This window comes from Chelonoidis abingdonii, chromosome 9 (assembly GCF_003597395.2).
Source record: "Chelonoidis abingdonii isolate Lonesome George chromosome 9, CheloAbing_2.0, whole genome shotgun sequence".
NCBI classification, from domain to species: domain Eukaryota; kingdom Metazoa; phylum Chordata; order Testudines; family Testudinidae; genus Chelonoidis; species Chelonoidis abingdonii.
This window is the reverse complement of record NC_133777.1, coordinates 29,943,582-29,961,452: the sequence shown is the minus strand read 5'-3', so window position 1 is coordinate 29,961,452 and position 17,871 is coordinate 29,943,582. Positions and strand designations below refer to the sequence as shown.

Genomic DNA, 17,871 nt, shown 5'->3' with positions numbered 1-17,871 from the left:
GGGATGTGAGTATGCCCTGGGGTTGCTAGTCCATGCAGTAAAGGAGCGAGCTAAAGGAGGAGTGAAGAGTCCTGCTCAGGAAAAGGAGGAGACAGCGAATAGAAGGCTCACAGAGTCTCAGCTGCAGCCTGGCTTTTGTCATGGCATAACTCAGCCGTGATACGGGATTATGAGCGAGCGACAGGAAGATGAAGGGTTTTACTGGATGTGATATTAAAATGAGATTTGTACCAACAGAGTTGATGGAAATTGATGCTCACTCTGACAGCTGCTGTGTTGTAAGGAAACACCGCCTGAGAAAATGCTGTTCTGTCATCAGCTGTGTCAAAGTTAGACTCAGGACTCACAGTTTGTCAGACCACTCTGTTTTATTAGCACAGCGCTCTGCTAATACACCCAGATACTGTGAGCAGCCATGCAAGGCCTCAACAGTCTTATTTATACAGATAAAAGAGCGGGAATTAGACAAAGGGACAAAGAAAGCAAAAACAGTAAAAATCACCTGGGGCACAGCATGCATATCCCACTTCCTTACTAACTGTTATCGATCTAAGGCTAATACTTCACCAATTGCCCTTAAACGGTGCAATTGTTCTATGTTAATGTCTGTATTCCTGACACCTGGATTGCAACATTCCAACATTTGTAAAAGACAGACAAATTTCTTTAATCCTTCTATTCTACAATATAATTCATTCTACTTTCACAATCCCTCCTTTTGGTCAGGCGCATGGCGTGACCAGCAATTACTGGGTTCACAAATTACCCATTCCTTATCTCTCTGTCATCAGCGATATTCAAAATCATCATATTAGCACTCTGTTTTGGGGCAGTCACCTGGGTGACACAATTCTGGATATAACAGGAGATTAACTGAAATCACACAGAAATCACTAAGACTTTGGCTACACTGGCACTTTACAGCGCTGCAACTTTCGCGCTCAGGGTGTGAAAAAACACCCCCGAGCGCTGCAAGATGCAGCGCTGTAAGTCGTGTAATCAGGGCGGCAGCGCTGGGAGATCGGCTCCCAGCACTGCCACGTACACCCATAAGGGATGTGTTTATAAGCAGCGCTGGGAGAGCTCTCTCCCAGCGCTGTGGCTCTGACTACACTCACACTTAAAAGTGCTGCGGGCAGCGCTTTGAAATTTCTAATGTAGCCATACCTAAGATTCCAAACAGGATAGTTAGGGCTCCCTGAAACAACCAGTTTCTATGCCAGAGAAATTGAACAGGTTACTTAGCCACTTCCATAAAGAACTCGGCTCTACTTGGGGAAGATATGTGATTTGTTCTAAGTGGCTAGCGTGATTTATTACCTCATTGGTATCGTCAGTATAAACAGACAATATTGTTTTCCAATGAGAGCAACAGGTCCCTCTTTGGCCGCCAGCACAATGTCCAATGCCTGACGGTTCTGGAGGACCACCTGTCGGATCGCTCCTGTTTCTTTGGCCAGGGCTCTTAACTTTCTCCGGTTTTATTTGCCATTATTTCAACTACTGCTTGTAACCTCAGGAGCCTTTTTGCCTGGTGTATTACTCCCTCAAGTGGATATATGAACTGCATAGCCTCTTCCCAGGTGTCTTACTGTTCCATATTGTGTTAAACAGACAAGGTCCTCCAGTGAGGTCTGGGGAATTGAGTGGGGTAGCCAGGACAGGAACACCAGTTGAGAGTGGGCTGGGATGTGGCTGCAGACCCAGCATTTAGAATAATAAGGGTCTGAGCTATCCACACTTGCTGCTGGAGAAAGAATTGTCATTGTGGACTCCCCAGACCTTAAGACACCAGCAGCCGAGCAACAGGCACCACCAGAGGTGCATGTTCGTGGTCACTTCACAATTTGAAAGAAATGCTCAAGGAAAGGGCCAGGAAGGATGGGGGCTAGTTGAGAAGCCCCCCCACCCCTTGCTGAATTGGTAGTGGAACACTAAAGAATCAGTTTCTGAGGCAGACAACAAAGGGGAACAGAACAAGGGCTGTTTCTCCTTTTACAATGAGAGGAGTATAGAGGTGGTTGGATTCATCCGGGGTTTGGAGAAGGGGTAAAGGGAGCGCTCGGTCTGGTGGTGGGAGAGGAGGCTTTTAATAAACCTTTTAACTTATTATTGAATAATTGAGAGAGGCCAGTTTTTGATTTTGTCCACCTGTGATTTGCTCTTTGCCACCACTGCATGAAGCAATTAACCTCTCCTTTAGCCAATTTAGTTTTAGGTTGGCCAAGTTTGTCCTTTAAGACGTCCACTTGGTCTTTGTCCAAGATTTTAACAGTGGCCACTGAGTTTTGGATCCCCTGAGTTAGCCTAGACCATTTTTCCAGAAATTACAGGAGTCCAGACCCTTTTTACAGGAGTCTGGGCCCATCCTAAATACATAAAAAAGCCGGCGTTCCTTTAGGGAACTGTCCCGATTAGACGTCTGGTTACTCATACAGGAGGACTCACACACAGTCACACAAGAAGGAAATTCGGGTTTGTCAGGGCAATGCCCAGTGCAACACACAAAAGGAGCCCACAGGCTACTGCCTCAATCGCCCTTGCTTTCACACCAAGGGTTTTACCCAAAGTGCGGTGCGGCTGCGATTGTGCAGATTCCACTCACTCAGACCGTCGGGACACGAACCCCTTGGTCGGCCTATCCCGCGACGGAGCGGCACCCAGACTCAAACCTCCACAAGAGGATGGATAGACACAGAGACAGGACAGTCCTCAGTCCGGACAAAACACAGAAAATAATTACCTGACCGATTCCTGATGTCAGATCCTGGGATCCCTACCAGAACAGATGGGAACCAACAGGTTCGATGGCATAGACCTCACTGTGGCTATGCTCCTTTCTGCGCTAGTGGAGGACTGCTCGGGCAAATGCCCAGGTGCCAGCTGCCACGGTCATCCTACAAAAATGGTCAGGAATCACACAGCCCCAGTGAAGACGGTCGCCATCTCAGTGGGACCTCCAAATTGTCAAAGTTAGACTCAGGACTCACAGTTTGTCAGACCACTCTGTTTTATTAGCAACACGCTCTGCTAATACACCCAGATAATGTGAGCAGCCATGCAAGGCCTAAACAGTCTTATTTATACAGATAAAAGAGCGGGAATTAGACAAAGGGACAAAGAAAGCAAAAACAGTAAAAATCACCTGGGGCACAGCATGCATATCCCACTTCCTTACTAACTGTTATCGATCTAAGGCTAATACTTCACCAATTGCCCTTAAACGGTACAGTTGTTCTACGTTAATGTCTGTATTCCTGACACCTGGATTGCAACATTCCAACAATTTTGCTTAAAAGGTACAGACAACATTTCTTTAATCCTTTCTATTCTTACAATATAATTCATTCTACTTTCACAGCTGCCATGTATCTTTCCCATCAACTTGCCTTGATGTGTGCGCTTGTCACCTCTCTGAGGTTGGCCTCCTTGCCTCATGAAGAGCTCTGGTTTCCTGGGCTTGATATCTCAGTTCCCAGGCCAGCACTTATCAGGAGTATAGCTTGAGCTTCCAATTGCTCCGTTACAACTGCTCTAGACAATTACAGGTGCCATTGATGGACTCAAAAGGGACTAGCCTCTGGTCCTCCTTGGGCAGCACTCTGGTGCCTCTAATGTGAAAAAGGGGAGTGGAATGCCACCTTACTTGATGACAGGTATCCATCCCATCACACCTCAGCAGCAGCATAAGTACCAGATGCTCACCAACAGACTCCTGTCTGAACTGTGCAGGCTGAAGGGACACCATTGGTGGAGAAAGAGGCAAGGAGAGGAAAGGAGAATAACAGGCCAACTCCTTTTTCCCCACCATTGTCCATATTTATTTTCTTTAGAAGTGGGTACAAGCCACAATGTGGGATCCAAATCTGAGCTAGAACTCCCCTAAAGTCTGGAGATATTTGGGTCCAAGTCACCTCTGATTTTCTTCACTTTTCTCTCTGTGTTGTGTCTCACTTCACCTCCTCCCCTGGTATCTAATCCTCCCATTAAAAAAATTATGTCACTCTTAGAGCCATTTGTGGAACAGGTTCTGGTTTCCCCCCGTTGCATTGGCCTTCTCGCTAGTGATCAAAAAGAGGAGCTTGAGCCAACAGCAGCTGCGGTAGGAGAATTTTTTAAAAAATGAATATTTTTCTGATGGTTGATGTGGCATTTTGAAGACTGTGTTAGACTTGCAAGCTATCCTTTTAAGGCAGGGAGGGGTATTCCTGGTCCTGCTTTTAGGCCATGGGGCTCTGTAGTCTAGAATAAGGTGAGGTGAGTTGGGCCTCTCTGTTTCAGGGAGCAGCCTGTTTTGTCTCTCTCTTCTTTTGGGTTATTGTTCTGAATTCTAAAAAATAAAGCAGTTACTCTTGACAGAAGGTTGCAGTTTATCTTATGTTGTTCATTTCACTTCACTGTTTGTATGCCATGAGCATAACAGATAGGATTCACTACATTTATTACTATAGGCAGGTAAAGAACTTGGCGCCCAAAACTGAATGGAAGAGTCCCATCCCATAGCATTTTGGCCCCCACATTCTAATGCTCTGTCTATAATCCCTAAGTGTTACCCACCATCTGTATCATGCTCACACAGGGCCGGTGCAAGCACTAGGCAAACTAGGTGGCTACCTAAGGCGCTGAGATTTGGGGGGCCTGAAAAGCGGTGCCTAAAAATAGAACCAGATAGCAATCAAGACGCAGGCTGCAGATCGCAGACTGTAGGGAGGATGTAGATAAGAACCATGCTCCCAATGAATTGCTCTCCTGCCATTTAGATAGCCAGTGATTAGGGAAGTCCTTTGATTAGATCGCAGACTATAGGGAGGTGATAAGAATCACACTCCCAATAAATTGCTCTCCGACTCCTGCCGTTTAGAAAGCCAGCCAAGTAATTTGATTGTGAATTGATAATTGTACAGATTGCTGTGTTGGTAGGTACATTATTACAGTACTAGCTCCTCTGTCTTGTAGATTGCACAGCAGCAGCCAGAAGGAGAGTGGAGCAGTTTGCGGTGGGAAGTGTAAGATCCCCCGCTGGGGCTGAGCTGTGCTGCTAGTGTGGTGCAAGCGGGGCTGGCTTGCACTTGACATGCTCCTCGGAGAGTGGGCTGCAGGTTTTCCAGGGCAGAGACTCTTCTCCCTGGGGAGAGAAGGGGGGGAGGCAGCAGCTGGCAGCTCTGCTGGCTCTCTTGCGTGGATGGGCAGATAAGCTGCTTTAACCCACCGCCCTGCGCCCCAGCTTTCTACCCTCCCAACTCTGATTTGGCATGAGGGCTGCACACTCTCTGCCTTCAAAGTCCTACCTGCCCCTCACCCCCCTGCTGGAGCAAGAGCCCAGCATTCAACTCCCCAGCCTGGGCGCAGGACAGACTCGTGAAGGCAAAGCAGGTCCACACGCCCTGTTGCAAGTGCACTTAGCCCACTGCTGCTGCATGCCAGGGACTGGAGAGGAGAGCACCCATTTTACCTTATGGCTCTTTGAATCCTACCCTGCCTGCCGTCCCTCTCCACACTCAAACTTGGTCTACTCCCCTTCCCCTCCCCAGCCAAACCCGATCCTCCTAGGGAGCGAATCTGGTCTGCTCCCCTTGCACTCCCCAGCCAAACCCGATCCTCCCTGTGACTGAACCCGGTCTGCTCCCCTTTCTCACCAAACCCGATACCCCACTGACTCGATCTCCTTCCCTTCCCTACCCCAGCCAGACCCGATCCTCCCAGTGACCAAATGCGGTCTGCGCCCCTTGCGCTCCCCTTGCACTCCCCCTGCCAAACCCAATCCTCCCAGTGACTGAACCCGGTCTGCTTCCCTTCTCAACCTAACCTGATACCCCACTGACTCGATCTGCTTCCCTTCCCTACCCCAGCCAAACCTGATCCTCCCAGTGACTGAACCTGGTCTGCAGACTGCTTCCCTTGCACTCCCTAGCCAAAGCTGAACCCCCACTGACTCAACCTGGTCTGCTTCCTTCTCCTCCCAGCTAAACTTGAACCGTCACTGACTGAATCCAGTCTGCTTCCCTTCCCCTCCCCACGCAAACCCGAACCCCCACTGACCGAACCCGGTCTGCTTCCCTTCCCCGCGGAAAAATAAATTCTAAATGATAATCTGTTACTCTGTGACAGTGTATTGTGTGTAATGTATGTGATTTATTTTGAGATCCATGCTATGTTTTTCAAAGTGAAAACAATAATAGTGTCAGCGCTGTCAGATTATTCATTTATTTTCATTAAATATGTAGATTAAATAATTAAATTAATAAATGTTCAAGCTGAATGTGTATTAATTCTATGCCACATTATGCAGTATTCATTTCTGAAAGTTTTTAATAAGCGATGCTGGGAGGGGGTGGCGCAAGGTGGAAATTTTGCCTAGGGCGCAAAATATCCTTGCTCACAACTTGCTCACAACTTGTTCTTTTAAGTTAAATTGTTGGCTTTAAGCTTCCTCCTCTCTATGTATGAATTACAGCAGGGTAGTCAAGGGCGGTGGTTTTAAAACATGTAATATAGCCACAGTTCCAGGGATGATAATTTCACAATTTGAGCTGGTATATTTGACAGTTGTTTGCATTTCTTTGACTATTATGAAAAGACCCACAGATGGCCAATGTGTATTAAAAAAAATTTTTTTTTGGCTTAGTTGCAACTCCCCTTAATAGTCAGTATTCAACTTGTATGTCAAATTAGGCTGATGGTTGGAGATGAAATTATCCTGGGCTAGTCTACAAGAGGCATTCTGACCCAGTGGTTAAAGCCCAGGGCTGCGTGCCAGGACTCATGGATGCCAGGACTCATGGGTTCTAGCCTTGTCCCTCACAGTGGACAAATTACACAACTACTTTGCGCTTCAATTTACCAGTATGTGTTACTGCATGAGTAATACCTGAGAGGGATGTCAGGAAGCTTTATCAACATTCATGAAGTGCTTGAAGACTGTGGGATGAAAAGGGACATAGAAGGGGCCATAATTCATCTGCAAATGCCAAGCAGAGAATTCCCCCATGTAGGAAATTTGCTGCCGATGCATCTGCACTGCAGCTGGCCTCTGCCTCCAACCCCCTGACACACCGTTTGGGGCATGCAAAAGTTCCACTTTACCAAAAGAATCTTCTACTGGTGTGAGTTTGATTATGGACTCTAAATCAGTAGCACAAGCTTGAGTTGCTTGGAAAGTGCTCTGATTTACATTGGGACTACCCTGTGAGCTGTATCTGGTTCCCTAATGCCTCACCCTGCACCAAGCTGAGCTCCAGCGCACGAGAGAATTAATCCCACAAACTGGTTAGTATGGAATAAACATAAGCATCGTTTGCATTGTAAATCCACGCAGAACTGTATTGAGAGACTAAGTGAATCTGCTAGGCCTTGTCTTTCAGGAGAGAGTTCTCTGAGCTGCTGGAAAAGTTTGGATCTCATAGCAACACAGAATCGGCACGAAGTTCTCCTGTTCACCACGGCAGCAGTGAGTATTGACCCTCTGGGCGCTGAATACTTAACTGCATCTTGGCTGCAGAAAATGTCAGCTCAATCATGGATACTAAAAGAGAGAGAGAGACAACTTCCTTGAGTGAAACAAGAACATAACATAAGAACGGCCGTACCGGGTCAGACCAAAGGTCCATCTAGCCCAGTATCTGTCTACCGACAGTGGCCAATGCCAGGTGCCCCAGAGGGAGTGAACCTAACAGCAATGATCAAGTGATCTCTCTCCTGTCCATCCATCTCCATCCTCTGACAAAAACAGAGGCTAGGGACACCATTCCTTACCCATCTGGCTAATGGACTTAACTACAATGAATTTATTCAGTTCTCTTTTTAAACGCAAGTTATGTCTAGCCTTCACAACCTCCTCAGATAAGGAGTTCCACAAGTTGACTGTGCGCTGCGTGAAGAACTTCCTTTGATTTGTTTTAAACCTGCTGCCTATTAATTTCATTTGGTGACCCCTAGTTCTTGTATTATGGGAATAAGTAAATAACTTTTCCTTATCCACTTTCTCAGTATCACTCATGATTTTATATACCTCTATTATATCCCCCCTTAGTCTCCTCTTTTCCAAGCTGAAGAGTCCTTCCAAGCTGAAGAGTCCAAGGGAGGATTAGTTGGTATCTAACACTTCTCCAGCTCCCTTAACTCCACCTACAATGTGCAACAACTAAGGAAAATACTGTGCTAGTAACTTATAATCACGTCTAATTCTTGTAAAGCAGTTTTCAACAGTGGACCTCAAAGTGTTTTAGAAAGAGGGTGAGCACCACTATCCCCATTTTACACCTGGTGAAACTGAGGCAAGAGCAGTGACGTGGCTTGTTCATTCAGTGACCAACACAAGAAGTCAGTGGCAGACGTCAGACTAGAACCCAGATCTCCTGACTACTAGTTCAGTGGTTTGCTCGCTGGATCACTCCACTGCTTCTTTTTGGGAAGAAGCATGTGACACTGTAACACGGTGGTATTTGTTGTTAATTATCACCATCACAGGTTGGAATTTGTGGTGAGAAGGTAAAACTCTGTTAATTAGTTTAGAAATATACTGATATCATTAACGTCAATGGTAGGTGTTTCTGCCTCCAGGTAAAGAACCATGAAAAGTGTTTTAATTCTTGACTGTGTAGCAGGGACAGCTGGGAAGAGTAAGGGCGGAAAATGCTTTCATTATTTGGACTGTCTTATTTTGTTTTTTAGGTAGATATTTGGAAAGCACATCCTCGGGGTCTTCGTCACGTTCCCAGAGTCCTCTGCTGCTGAGCCCTGCAAATTCTCATGGCCCAATCATTGGAAACTCGGCACATTCCCCACACTCAAGCTCGCAGTATGTACCATATTACTCAACATTAGAGCTCTTTAGGAATTTTTCAGTAAAATTTTTTTTCATTGGAAAATTCTGATTTGTTGACAGCAAAACCAATCAATCTCACAATGCTGGAAAAATATGTTGGAAAACTCTGAAATTGTCAAAATGTATTTTTTGGCCACTTTCTAAATGAAAAATTCTGTTTCCCAGTTCAAAATGACTTTTCAGTGTGAAATTTAAGCAATTTAGATTTTTAAAGTTTCTTAAAAAGAAAAAAGGTAGAAATCAAATTGAAGAATTTTGAAATTACATGTTTCAATTGACCCAAACCCAAAACTTTTTGGTACTTTGATTCATGAATTTTTTTGAAATTTGGACTTTTTGTCCCAATTTTGAATGGTAAGAAATTTAAAACTCTCAAAAATATTAATGGGACGGGGAAACCAGCTCTAAGTTACACAGGCATCAACTCATAAAGTCTGCAGGCTTGTCTGTCTGTTTCTAGAACATTATTTCTATTGCTGTAGTGCTTATAGACCCTGAGGGCTTGGCTACACTGGAGAGTTGCAGCGCTGGTGGTGGCTTTACAGCGCTGCAACTCACTCACCATTCACACTTGCAAGGCACATACAGCGCTGTATCTCCCTGGCTATAGCACTGGCTGTACTCCACCTCGGCCTGGGGAATAACGACTGCAGCGCTGGTGGTGCAGCGCTGCTCCGCCAGTGTGGCCACCAAAAGCGCTGTTATTGGCCTCCAAAGGTATTTGGAGATATCCCAGAATGCCTTTTCAGCCACTCTGCTCATCAGTTCAAACTCTACTGCCCTGACCTCAGGTAACCCGCCCTTTAAATGCCCCGGGAATTTTAAAAATCCCCTTCCTGTTTGCTCAGCCAGGTGTGGAGTGCAATCAGTGAATCTTTCCAGGTGACCATGCCTCCATGCGCCAAACGAGCCTCAGCATGGAGCAATGGTGAGTTGCTAGACCTCATCAGTGTTTGGGGGGAGGAAGCTGTGCAGTCCCAGCTGCGCTCCAGCCGTAGGAATTATGATACCTTTGGACAGGTATCAAGGGCCATGCTGGAAAGGGGCCATGACTGGGACTTGCTGCAGTGCAGGGTTAAAGTGAAGGAGCTGCGGAGTGCCTACCGCAAAGCCCGCGAGGGAAATCACCGCTCTGGTGCTGCCTCCACGACCTGCCGTTTCTACAAAGAGCTGGACACAATACTTGGGGGTGACCCCACCGCCAATCCGAGGATCGGTAGCTGTCTGGAGTTGCCAGCTTCCAGATTGCAGTAGCCACCCACTTCTCCACTATCAGGGCAGCTCTCAATCTCATGTCCTTGCACCGCAGGGTAGAGGAGAACTCAGCACACAGTCCCATGAAAGTGGCTTTTCTCATCTGAAAGTTCTGCAGCCACTGTGCATCCCAGACTTCCATGATGATGTGATCCCACCACTCAGTGCTTGTTTCCCGAGCCCAAAAGCGGCGTTCCACGGTGCTGAGCATTTCCATGAATGCCAGAAGCAATTTAGTGTCATACGCGTCAGACGACTTGCTATCATCGTCAGACTCCTCATCATTTTGTATCTTAAGGAATAGCTCAACTGCGAAACATGATGTGCTGGCGAGATTCATCAGCATACTCCTCAGCAGTTCGGGCTCCATTTCCCACAGAAATTGCGCTGCACAGAAACCATTGAGAGAGTCAAGATGGTGCCAAACGTGGATGGAAAAACAGGGATTGCTAGGATGTGAAGCGATGCATCACGGGGCGTTGGGACAGGAAGCAGAATGACCCGCCCCCTCCGCCCCCTTCACACAACCCACGGTGCCAAAATGGCGCCAAAATGGGTTGAGGTGCTCTGTGGGATAGCTGCCCATAATGCACCACTCTTAACACCGCTGCAAATACTGCAAATGTGGCCACACTGCAGCGCTGGTAGCTGTCAGTGTGGCCACACTCCAGCGCTTTCCCTGCACAGCTGTATGCAGAGAGCTTTAACTCCCAGTGCTGCACACCTGCAAGTGTAGCAAAGCCCTGAGAGGGCCCCATTGCAGTGTAGCTGTAGCCATGTTGGTCCCAGGATATTAGAGAGAAAAGGTTGGTAAGCTACACAGACCTGAAGAAGAGCTCTATGTGGCTCGAAAGCTTGTCTCTCTCACCAACAGAAGTTGGGCCAATAAAAGATATTACCTCATCCACCTTATCTCTCAAAGGCGTCTAGTGGTTTGGGGGGCACAACCTGAGACACCTTTAAGGGCCTGATTTTCATAAAGTGCAGTGCTCCCGCCCTCTAAAAATCAGGCCCTTTAAAGAGGTCTCAACTTGGGCTCCTCAAAATTGGAGAACCCCAGATCGATAGTCACTATATCTTTCTCCCTCTTTTTCATTAAAACTATCCCCTAATAGCCAGGGCTTGTCTAGGCTTAGAACGCTTCAGGAGCACAGCTTTGCCACTGCAGTGCTTCAGCGTAGACGCTACCTACTGGGATGGGAGAGTTCTCCCATTGGCATAGGTAATCCACCTCCCCCAGAGGCAGTCCACCTAGCGTTGTGTACACGGGTACTTAGGACAGTTTAAGCACCTTGCTCAGGGGCATGGATTTTTCACACCACTGACCAACAGAGTTAAACCAACTTAATTTTCTAGTGCAGATCAGGCTCCAGTGTTGTCTTTTTGGATACATTGACTGTCTCTGCTCATGTACTGGAGGATGTGTGATGGGTTAGATCACAGAAACCCCCCTGGGAGCTGCCAACTGATGTGCCAAGACTACCTCTGCTCTTGTTTTCCCTGCCAGCTCAGGACCCCAGCCCCCTGCCTTGCTGAGCCAGACACTCCCGTCTGCTCCAGTAAAGACCCAGGGTCTGAATAACTTGCCCCAAAGCTGCAGGTTTACCTGAATGCAGCTCACAGACGTGTGTTTGTTCTTAACACTCAGATGCCCAACTCCCAATGGGGTCTAAACCCAAATAAAGCTTATGCACGGCAAACTCATAAATTGTTCGCCTTCTATAACACTGATAGAGAGATATGCACAGTTGTTTGCTTCCCCAGGTATTAATACATATTCTGAGTTAATTAATAAGCCAAAAGTGATTTTATTAAATACAGAAAGTAGGATTTAAGTGGTTCCAAGTAGTAACAGACAGAACAATGTAAGTCACCAAGCAAAATAAAATAAAATGCAGAAATCTATGTCTAATCAAACTGAATAAAGATAATCTCACCCTCAGAGATGCTTCAGTAAGTTTTTTCCTCAGACTGGACACCTTCCAGGCCTGGGCAAAATTCTTTCCCCTGGTACAGCTCTTGTTCCAGCTCAGGTGGTAGCTAGGGGATTCTTCATGATGGCTCCTCCCCTCCCTTTGTTCTGTTCCACTCATTTATATATCTTTTGCATAAGGCGGGAATCCTTTGTCCCTCTGGGTTTCCACACCCCCCCTCACTGGAAAAGCACCAGGTTAAAGACGGATTCCAGTTCATGTGACATCACATGTCACTGTAAGACCCCAAGCCTTCATTCCTCCCAGCCTGACTCGCGGGAAGGCTTGCCTGCAAACAGAGCCATCCAGTCAATTGTCCTGTTGATGGGAGCCATTAAGATTCCAGACCACCATTAACGGCCCACACTCTGCATCATTACAACAGGCCCTCAGAGTTATATTTTATATTTCTAGTTTCAGATACAAGAGTGATACCTTTATACAAATAGGATGACCACACTCAGTAGACAATAAGCTTTGTAATGATACCTTACAAGAGACCTTTTGCATGAAGCATATTCCAGTTACATTATATTCACTCATTATCAAATTTTTATAAAATCATATAGACTGCAGCGTCACAGGATGGATAAGCAGTCATTCAGTGTCTTTCATACTGTTGCACTCTATGTTGTTTTTAATATTATTATTTATCACTTGTATTACGGTAGCACCTAGGAACCCCCGTCATGGACCAGGACCCCATTGTACAAACAAACACAGAGCACAGCCACCACCTCAGAGAACTTAGCCTACTGTACTATAGGCAGTGGGGATCTACAGAATGCACGTCCTCCATTTCTATCCCTTTAAAGGTGAGGAAGAGCCCAAAGCTTACAGATGTCTGAGAGACCAACATGGCACGTCTTTTACAAACATGCCCTTGATGGAGATGTCCTGCAAGGTTATGGCTGTTTTCTGCAGATCATGGCCTCATGATCCATTGCCTCACCCTCGGGCAGTCATTTACACCAGTGCAAAATCAATGGCAGTGCTACCCTTCTGACCTGGCAGCATTTCACACCTGCTCTGCACTGGGGGGAGGGAGAGGAAATGGCTGCACAAGGGGCTAGGGAATGGAGAACCAGGCCTTTTATGTCTATAGAGTGTGGCACCTTCATGTTGTGTCTATGTTTTAGTTCCAAGCTTCCTATTTTGTAAAGTACAAAAACCAGGGTCTGCTATGTGCAGGGAGGGCTCTGCTGTCGGGTCCACCTAAAGGAGTGACTGGCACTGTCAAGGTTTTCATTAACGTTGGTCCTTAGACTGTGGCATCCCAGATTAGGGCCTGCTGCTTTTCTTCCTTGCACTAGTGTAAATCAGGGGTAATTTCCATGAAGTCAGTGGAGTGGCCACCCACCCCCATGAGAGGAAAACCAGCCCCTTAGTTCAGACACAGAAAATCCACTTAGCAGGTGAACTCCACAATGTGCCCAATATCAGCTCTTTATTAGGGATTTGCAGAGGACAAATATTTGGCACAGAAGGCTTTAAACTGCTTGCATAAATGGACTCATGCCTGAGGACATCCATACAGAGGAGAGAACTGCTCATCTATTTGGCAGCCATCTAGACCGCCTCATTCCTCAATTAGCCCTGTTTACCATACAGCATAGACAGGAGGTGACCTGGCTTGGTACTCATGTATGTAGTTGATGGAGGTGTCCAGTACAACAGTGTTCAGTGACCGATAAAGCAAAAGTTCTGCTAGTTTCCACTTAGGGTGACCAGATGTCCTGATTTTATAGGGACAGTCCCCATTTATGGGGCTTTGTCTTATATAGATGCCTGTTATCCCATATCCTGATTTTTCACACTTGCTATCTGGTCACCCTATCTCCACTTGGGGGATGTAGAAGAGGGTAGGCAGGCATGAAATAGCCATCTTCTATAAGAAACTCCAGCATTCAGACCACTTGAAATCTCAGATCTTGGAGACTATGAGGATGTGTGCAACTATGATATAATCTTGACTCTTACAAAATAGTGACTCCTTCTATTCTGTACAGGCTCTTATGCTGCACTCATCACACCGGCAGCTGGACATCTTCCAGCTGTGCACTAAACAATAGGACTAACATCTGCAGTGTATAGTTTATTCTCTTCGTCACCTCTTCCCAGATAGTGCAATGGATGTGCTTTTTTTTTTTTTAACCACTATGTTCTATGGCATCTTATTTCCTGAAAAGATTTCTTTTAGACGTTTCCTTTGTTGTAAAAATATGACAAGCCCACACTCTTCACAATATTCTGTGTTCCCCAGGTTGTATGACAGCCACAAGTTTAAAGGGATGGGGCTGTTTAGAAATATGGAGAAGTTGTTATCCCTTGTGGTGATTGCATAGTTCAACAGATCACATAGTCATCATATTGTATTTTGAGCTATTGGGAAAACAAAAGATCATTCACGTGACAGATTGCTTATAGGTTATTATATGGATGTGATTACAAGACTTTATCTTTGAAGAGAGAGAACCAGTTAATTACCGCCTTTATTTACTAGGGATGAATGGCCTTATCAAGTGGTTGATGCCCGCTGTTGGTCTTCCAGTAATGGCAGCCTTTCCTGCTGCTCCAGCACCTCCACGCTTTGTCCCATGCTGGCCCCCATGCATAGGGAAAACTCCCTAGCAATATTTATCAACCTACCCACAGTATTCACTTCTAAATCCCTCCCTCAAACCTGCCTCTGTTGTGCCTACAAATCATTCCCACCTGGCATTGATTAGGCAAGTAACTGGCTATGACTTCAGCTTTCCTGCTTAACTCCATTTTATTGTTACCCTCCCCGCCATCCCACTGCCACCCCACTGATCTGTTTCGTCCACCTGTTGTGTGCTGCCTGCCATGAAGATTGTAAGCAGTTTAGGGTAGGGAATCTCTTCTTCATTACTTGTCCGGACAGTGCTGATGACAATGGGCCCTGGTCCTCAATTAGGGTTCTTAAGGACTACCATAATACAAATAAACAACAATAACAGTAACAACATTTATCCCCATAGAAGTAGCAAATACTGCCCCCCCCCACACCTATAAGCACCTGAAGCTTTACCCGTTTCTACTCCTAAATTCAAATCAAACATATTCTTGAGGTTCAGAATGGTTTTGATAAGTGTTTTCTTCACTCCCATTTTCAGGTAGAGTGGGGAAAAAGAGGAGGCAGAGGGAGAAGAGGTTGAGAAGGACAGGGAGAGTGCAGACTCAGGAACAAAACCAAATGTAGAACTTTTCATTCAGCAGTGGTGCTGACTTGATAGAACTCTACTGTGTAATTACAGATGTACTCAATGACTATATAGAATAAAACAGACCACTGTTCTATCTTCTGCTAACTCTTCTGTTCCTTGCAGCTACTCCTTTGAATCAGGGATTCAGTGCATCTCCATAGCAAAATCCTCTGGGTTGGGGTTGACGATCAGTGGCGGATCTAACAGGCCAGAGGGTCCCATGATTTATGTTCAAGAGCTTATGCCAGAAGGGGACTGTTACAGAGTAAGTCAACAGTGTGGAGGGCTTCTGTGACCTATGAAACAGGAGTCTTTCCTGAAAGCTCCAACTGTTTGGAAGGAGCTCTCATTGGGGTGGGTGAACAGTCTATGGCATGGGGTAATAAGGATGTGTATCGCAGGAGAATACTTTGAGCAGAGTGTCACTCTTTTTTTGATGCACTAATCCTTGTGGATTAAGCTTGATGCTACACAGAGGTCTCCCTTGTTTAGGATGGGCGGCTCCGGCCTGGTGATCAACTAATTGCCATCAATAAAGAGTCTTTGGTGGGCAGCACATATGAAGAGGCCAGAAAAATACTTGCAAAAACCAAATTCAGGTACGCATGCACAAGCAGCCCAGGCGAATAAGTTCCATGGGTACAAAAAGCATTTCCTACTATTGTCAATAAAGGCCATATCTTGTGACATCTGCTGAGTGTTAGGTAGGAGACCTCCACATTGTTCTAAGCTTAAGGTGCAAGAAAAACCTCCCATATTGGAGACCTTCATACTTCAGGAGGTCTTGAGTACATGAAACTTCTCACATTATAATCAGGAATGGCAGGAGTCCTTCCCAACCTGTCAGTCTTTGTTTTGCTTTGCAATGAGTGTGTTCCATCACACAGACCTTCCCTAAGTTCTGCAACAGAACTTGGGCTATCATAAGAATCCTGTCTGATGAAGACAACTCTAATATTGTTGAGTGTTACACAGGCAATTAATGAGCTTAGCTCAGAGGAAAGACCACAGAGCTATTCCTGTGAAAGTTATGAAACCTTAAGCATGTGTAGTTTTTAAGCACTAACAAAACTTGGTTATTTTCAGACATGAGGGAAACACAGAAGTGGCCTTTATTCCTGGAAGGGGACGGTTACATCCCGGACTTTCGGTTCATAACAGCATCCAATCGCCACCTCCTAAGGCCATGGGGAATGGTCTTAACTCTTGCAGGTTGAAAGTCCACGTGAGGTCACCTGAGGTACGTTGAAGTTCAGTATAAGACCACAGAGGCCGACCCCATGATTTCCATCTCCGATCGGATTACTGTTTTTAGGGACTCTTTGATAATCTTTCCGGATTAGCTGCTTGGAAAGTCAGTAGTGTGGACTCGTATGACTCTGTTTGCTCTCGTATGGAGTTGGGTATTTTACATCTGAGATAAATGGTTTCTTCTGGTTTTGGGTGACAAAGGATCAGTCAATTGAAGTGATGTGTTTGAAGGTCGCTGAGATGTGTTTTCATCTCCAGAGTCCTGGTTCAAACCTGTTTTCAGACGTCACAAGTGAAAAAAGCATTTGGTGATGGTAACTCAGTGAATACCTGCCCACATTCAATAGCCATCAAATTCAGCACCATCAGCACTCGTTCTTCATGAAGCGCAGCACTATACTGTATTTCCTGAAGCTAGAGGTGTCTAGGAGATTTGGCCATGCAGCTCCCATCAAAATCAATGAGTCATGTGGTTAAGCATGTAAGGTTACAGTGAGGGCTAGCTCCAGTCTTATAGAAGGAGCTTGTAAACTGTTGTCACTGTGTATGGGGCACTGATTCATTGTCAGTATCTAGGATGTAACCTCCTAGCTTTGGTTGTGTTGTATTTCTGCACTTCTCACCCTTTTCCATACCATAGATCCAACTGGGACCCCTCTCCCATTTAATATTCTGATTGCAGCCCTCTGACCCCAAGTTGAGAGTCCCTGCTGCATTTGATCCCAGCATGTCCTTGTAGATAGCTCTGCTTTTTGTCCATTGGGTAATACTAGAGGAGCCCTTAAGATCATAGAATAGCAGGGTTGGAAGGGACCTCAGGAGATCATCTAATCTAACCCCGTGCTTGAAGCGGGACCAATCCCCAGACAGATTTTTTCCCTAGATCCCTAAATGGCCCCCTCAAGGATTGAGCTCACAACCCTGGGCTTAGTAAGCCCATGCTCAAACCACTGAGCTACCCCTCCCAACTATGATAATCCAAACTCCCTCAGAATCCATGGGTATCTTGGATATGTAGGTTTTTAACAAACCCCGGTGGCTACAACACACTGCGTCATCCTTGATGTGATTCCACTTCTCTCAGTAAAGTTACTTTAGTTTAGCCTCCTGTGTGTGCAGTCATCCGGGAGATTCTTAGATCCCACAGTAATGGACATGGGAGTTAGGCGCACAAACTTTTGAGGATCTGGGCCTCTGGGACTGTTATTGACACAATCCCCTTTTACTCCAAAACAGGACTCTTGTTTGGTTCATCATCATTGTTCATGCTCTCGCTCTAGCACAATAAGTTCACATGGTGCTTCATGCAAGAAATGGTTCAGTCTGATTCCTTAGGGAGCAA

The 17,871-nt window shown here is 45.9% G+C and overlaps 1 protein-coding gene across 1 annotated transcript in view; it reads left to right on the top strand.

Moving 5' to 3' along the window:
• LOC116833282 (syntaxin-binding protein 4-like) overlaps positions 1-17,871 on the top strand; it is a 109,449-nt gene that overhangs the window by 64,097 nt on the left and 27,481 nt on the right. The window contains exons 6-10 of the mRNA XM_075069077.1: positions 7,362-7,447; positions 8,671-8,797; positions 15,402-15,543; positions 15,771-15,877; positions 16,365-16,518. Coding sequence (XP_074925178.1) covers positions 7,362-7,447; positions 8,671-8,797; positions 15,402-15,543; positions 15,771-15,877; positions 16,365-16,518 — 616 coding nt within the window. The remainder of the gene's footprint in view (positions 1-7,361; positions 7,448-8,670; positions 8,798-15,401; positions 15,544-15,770; positions 15,878-16,364; positions 16,519-17,871) is intronic.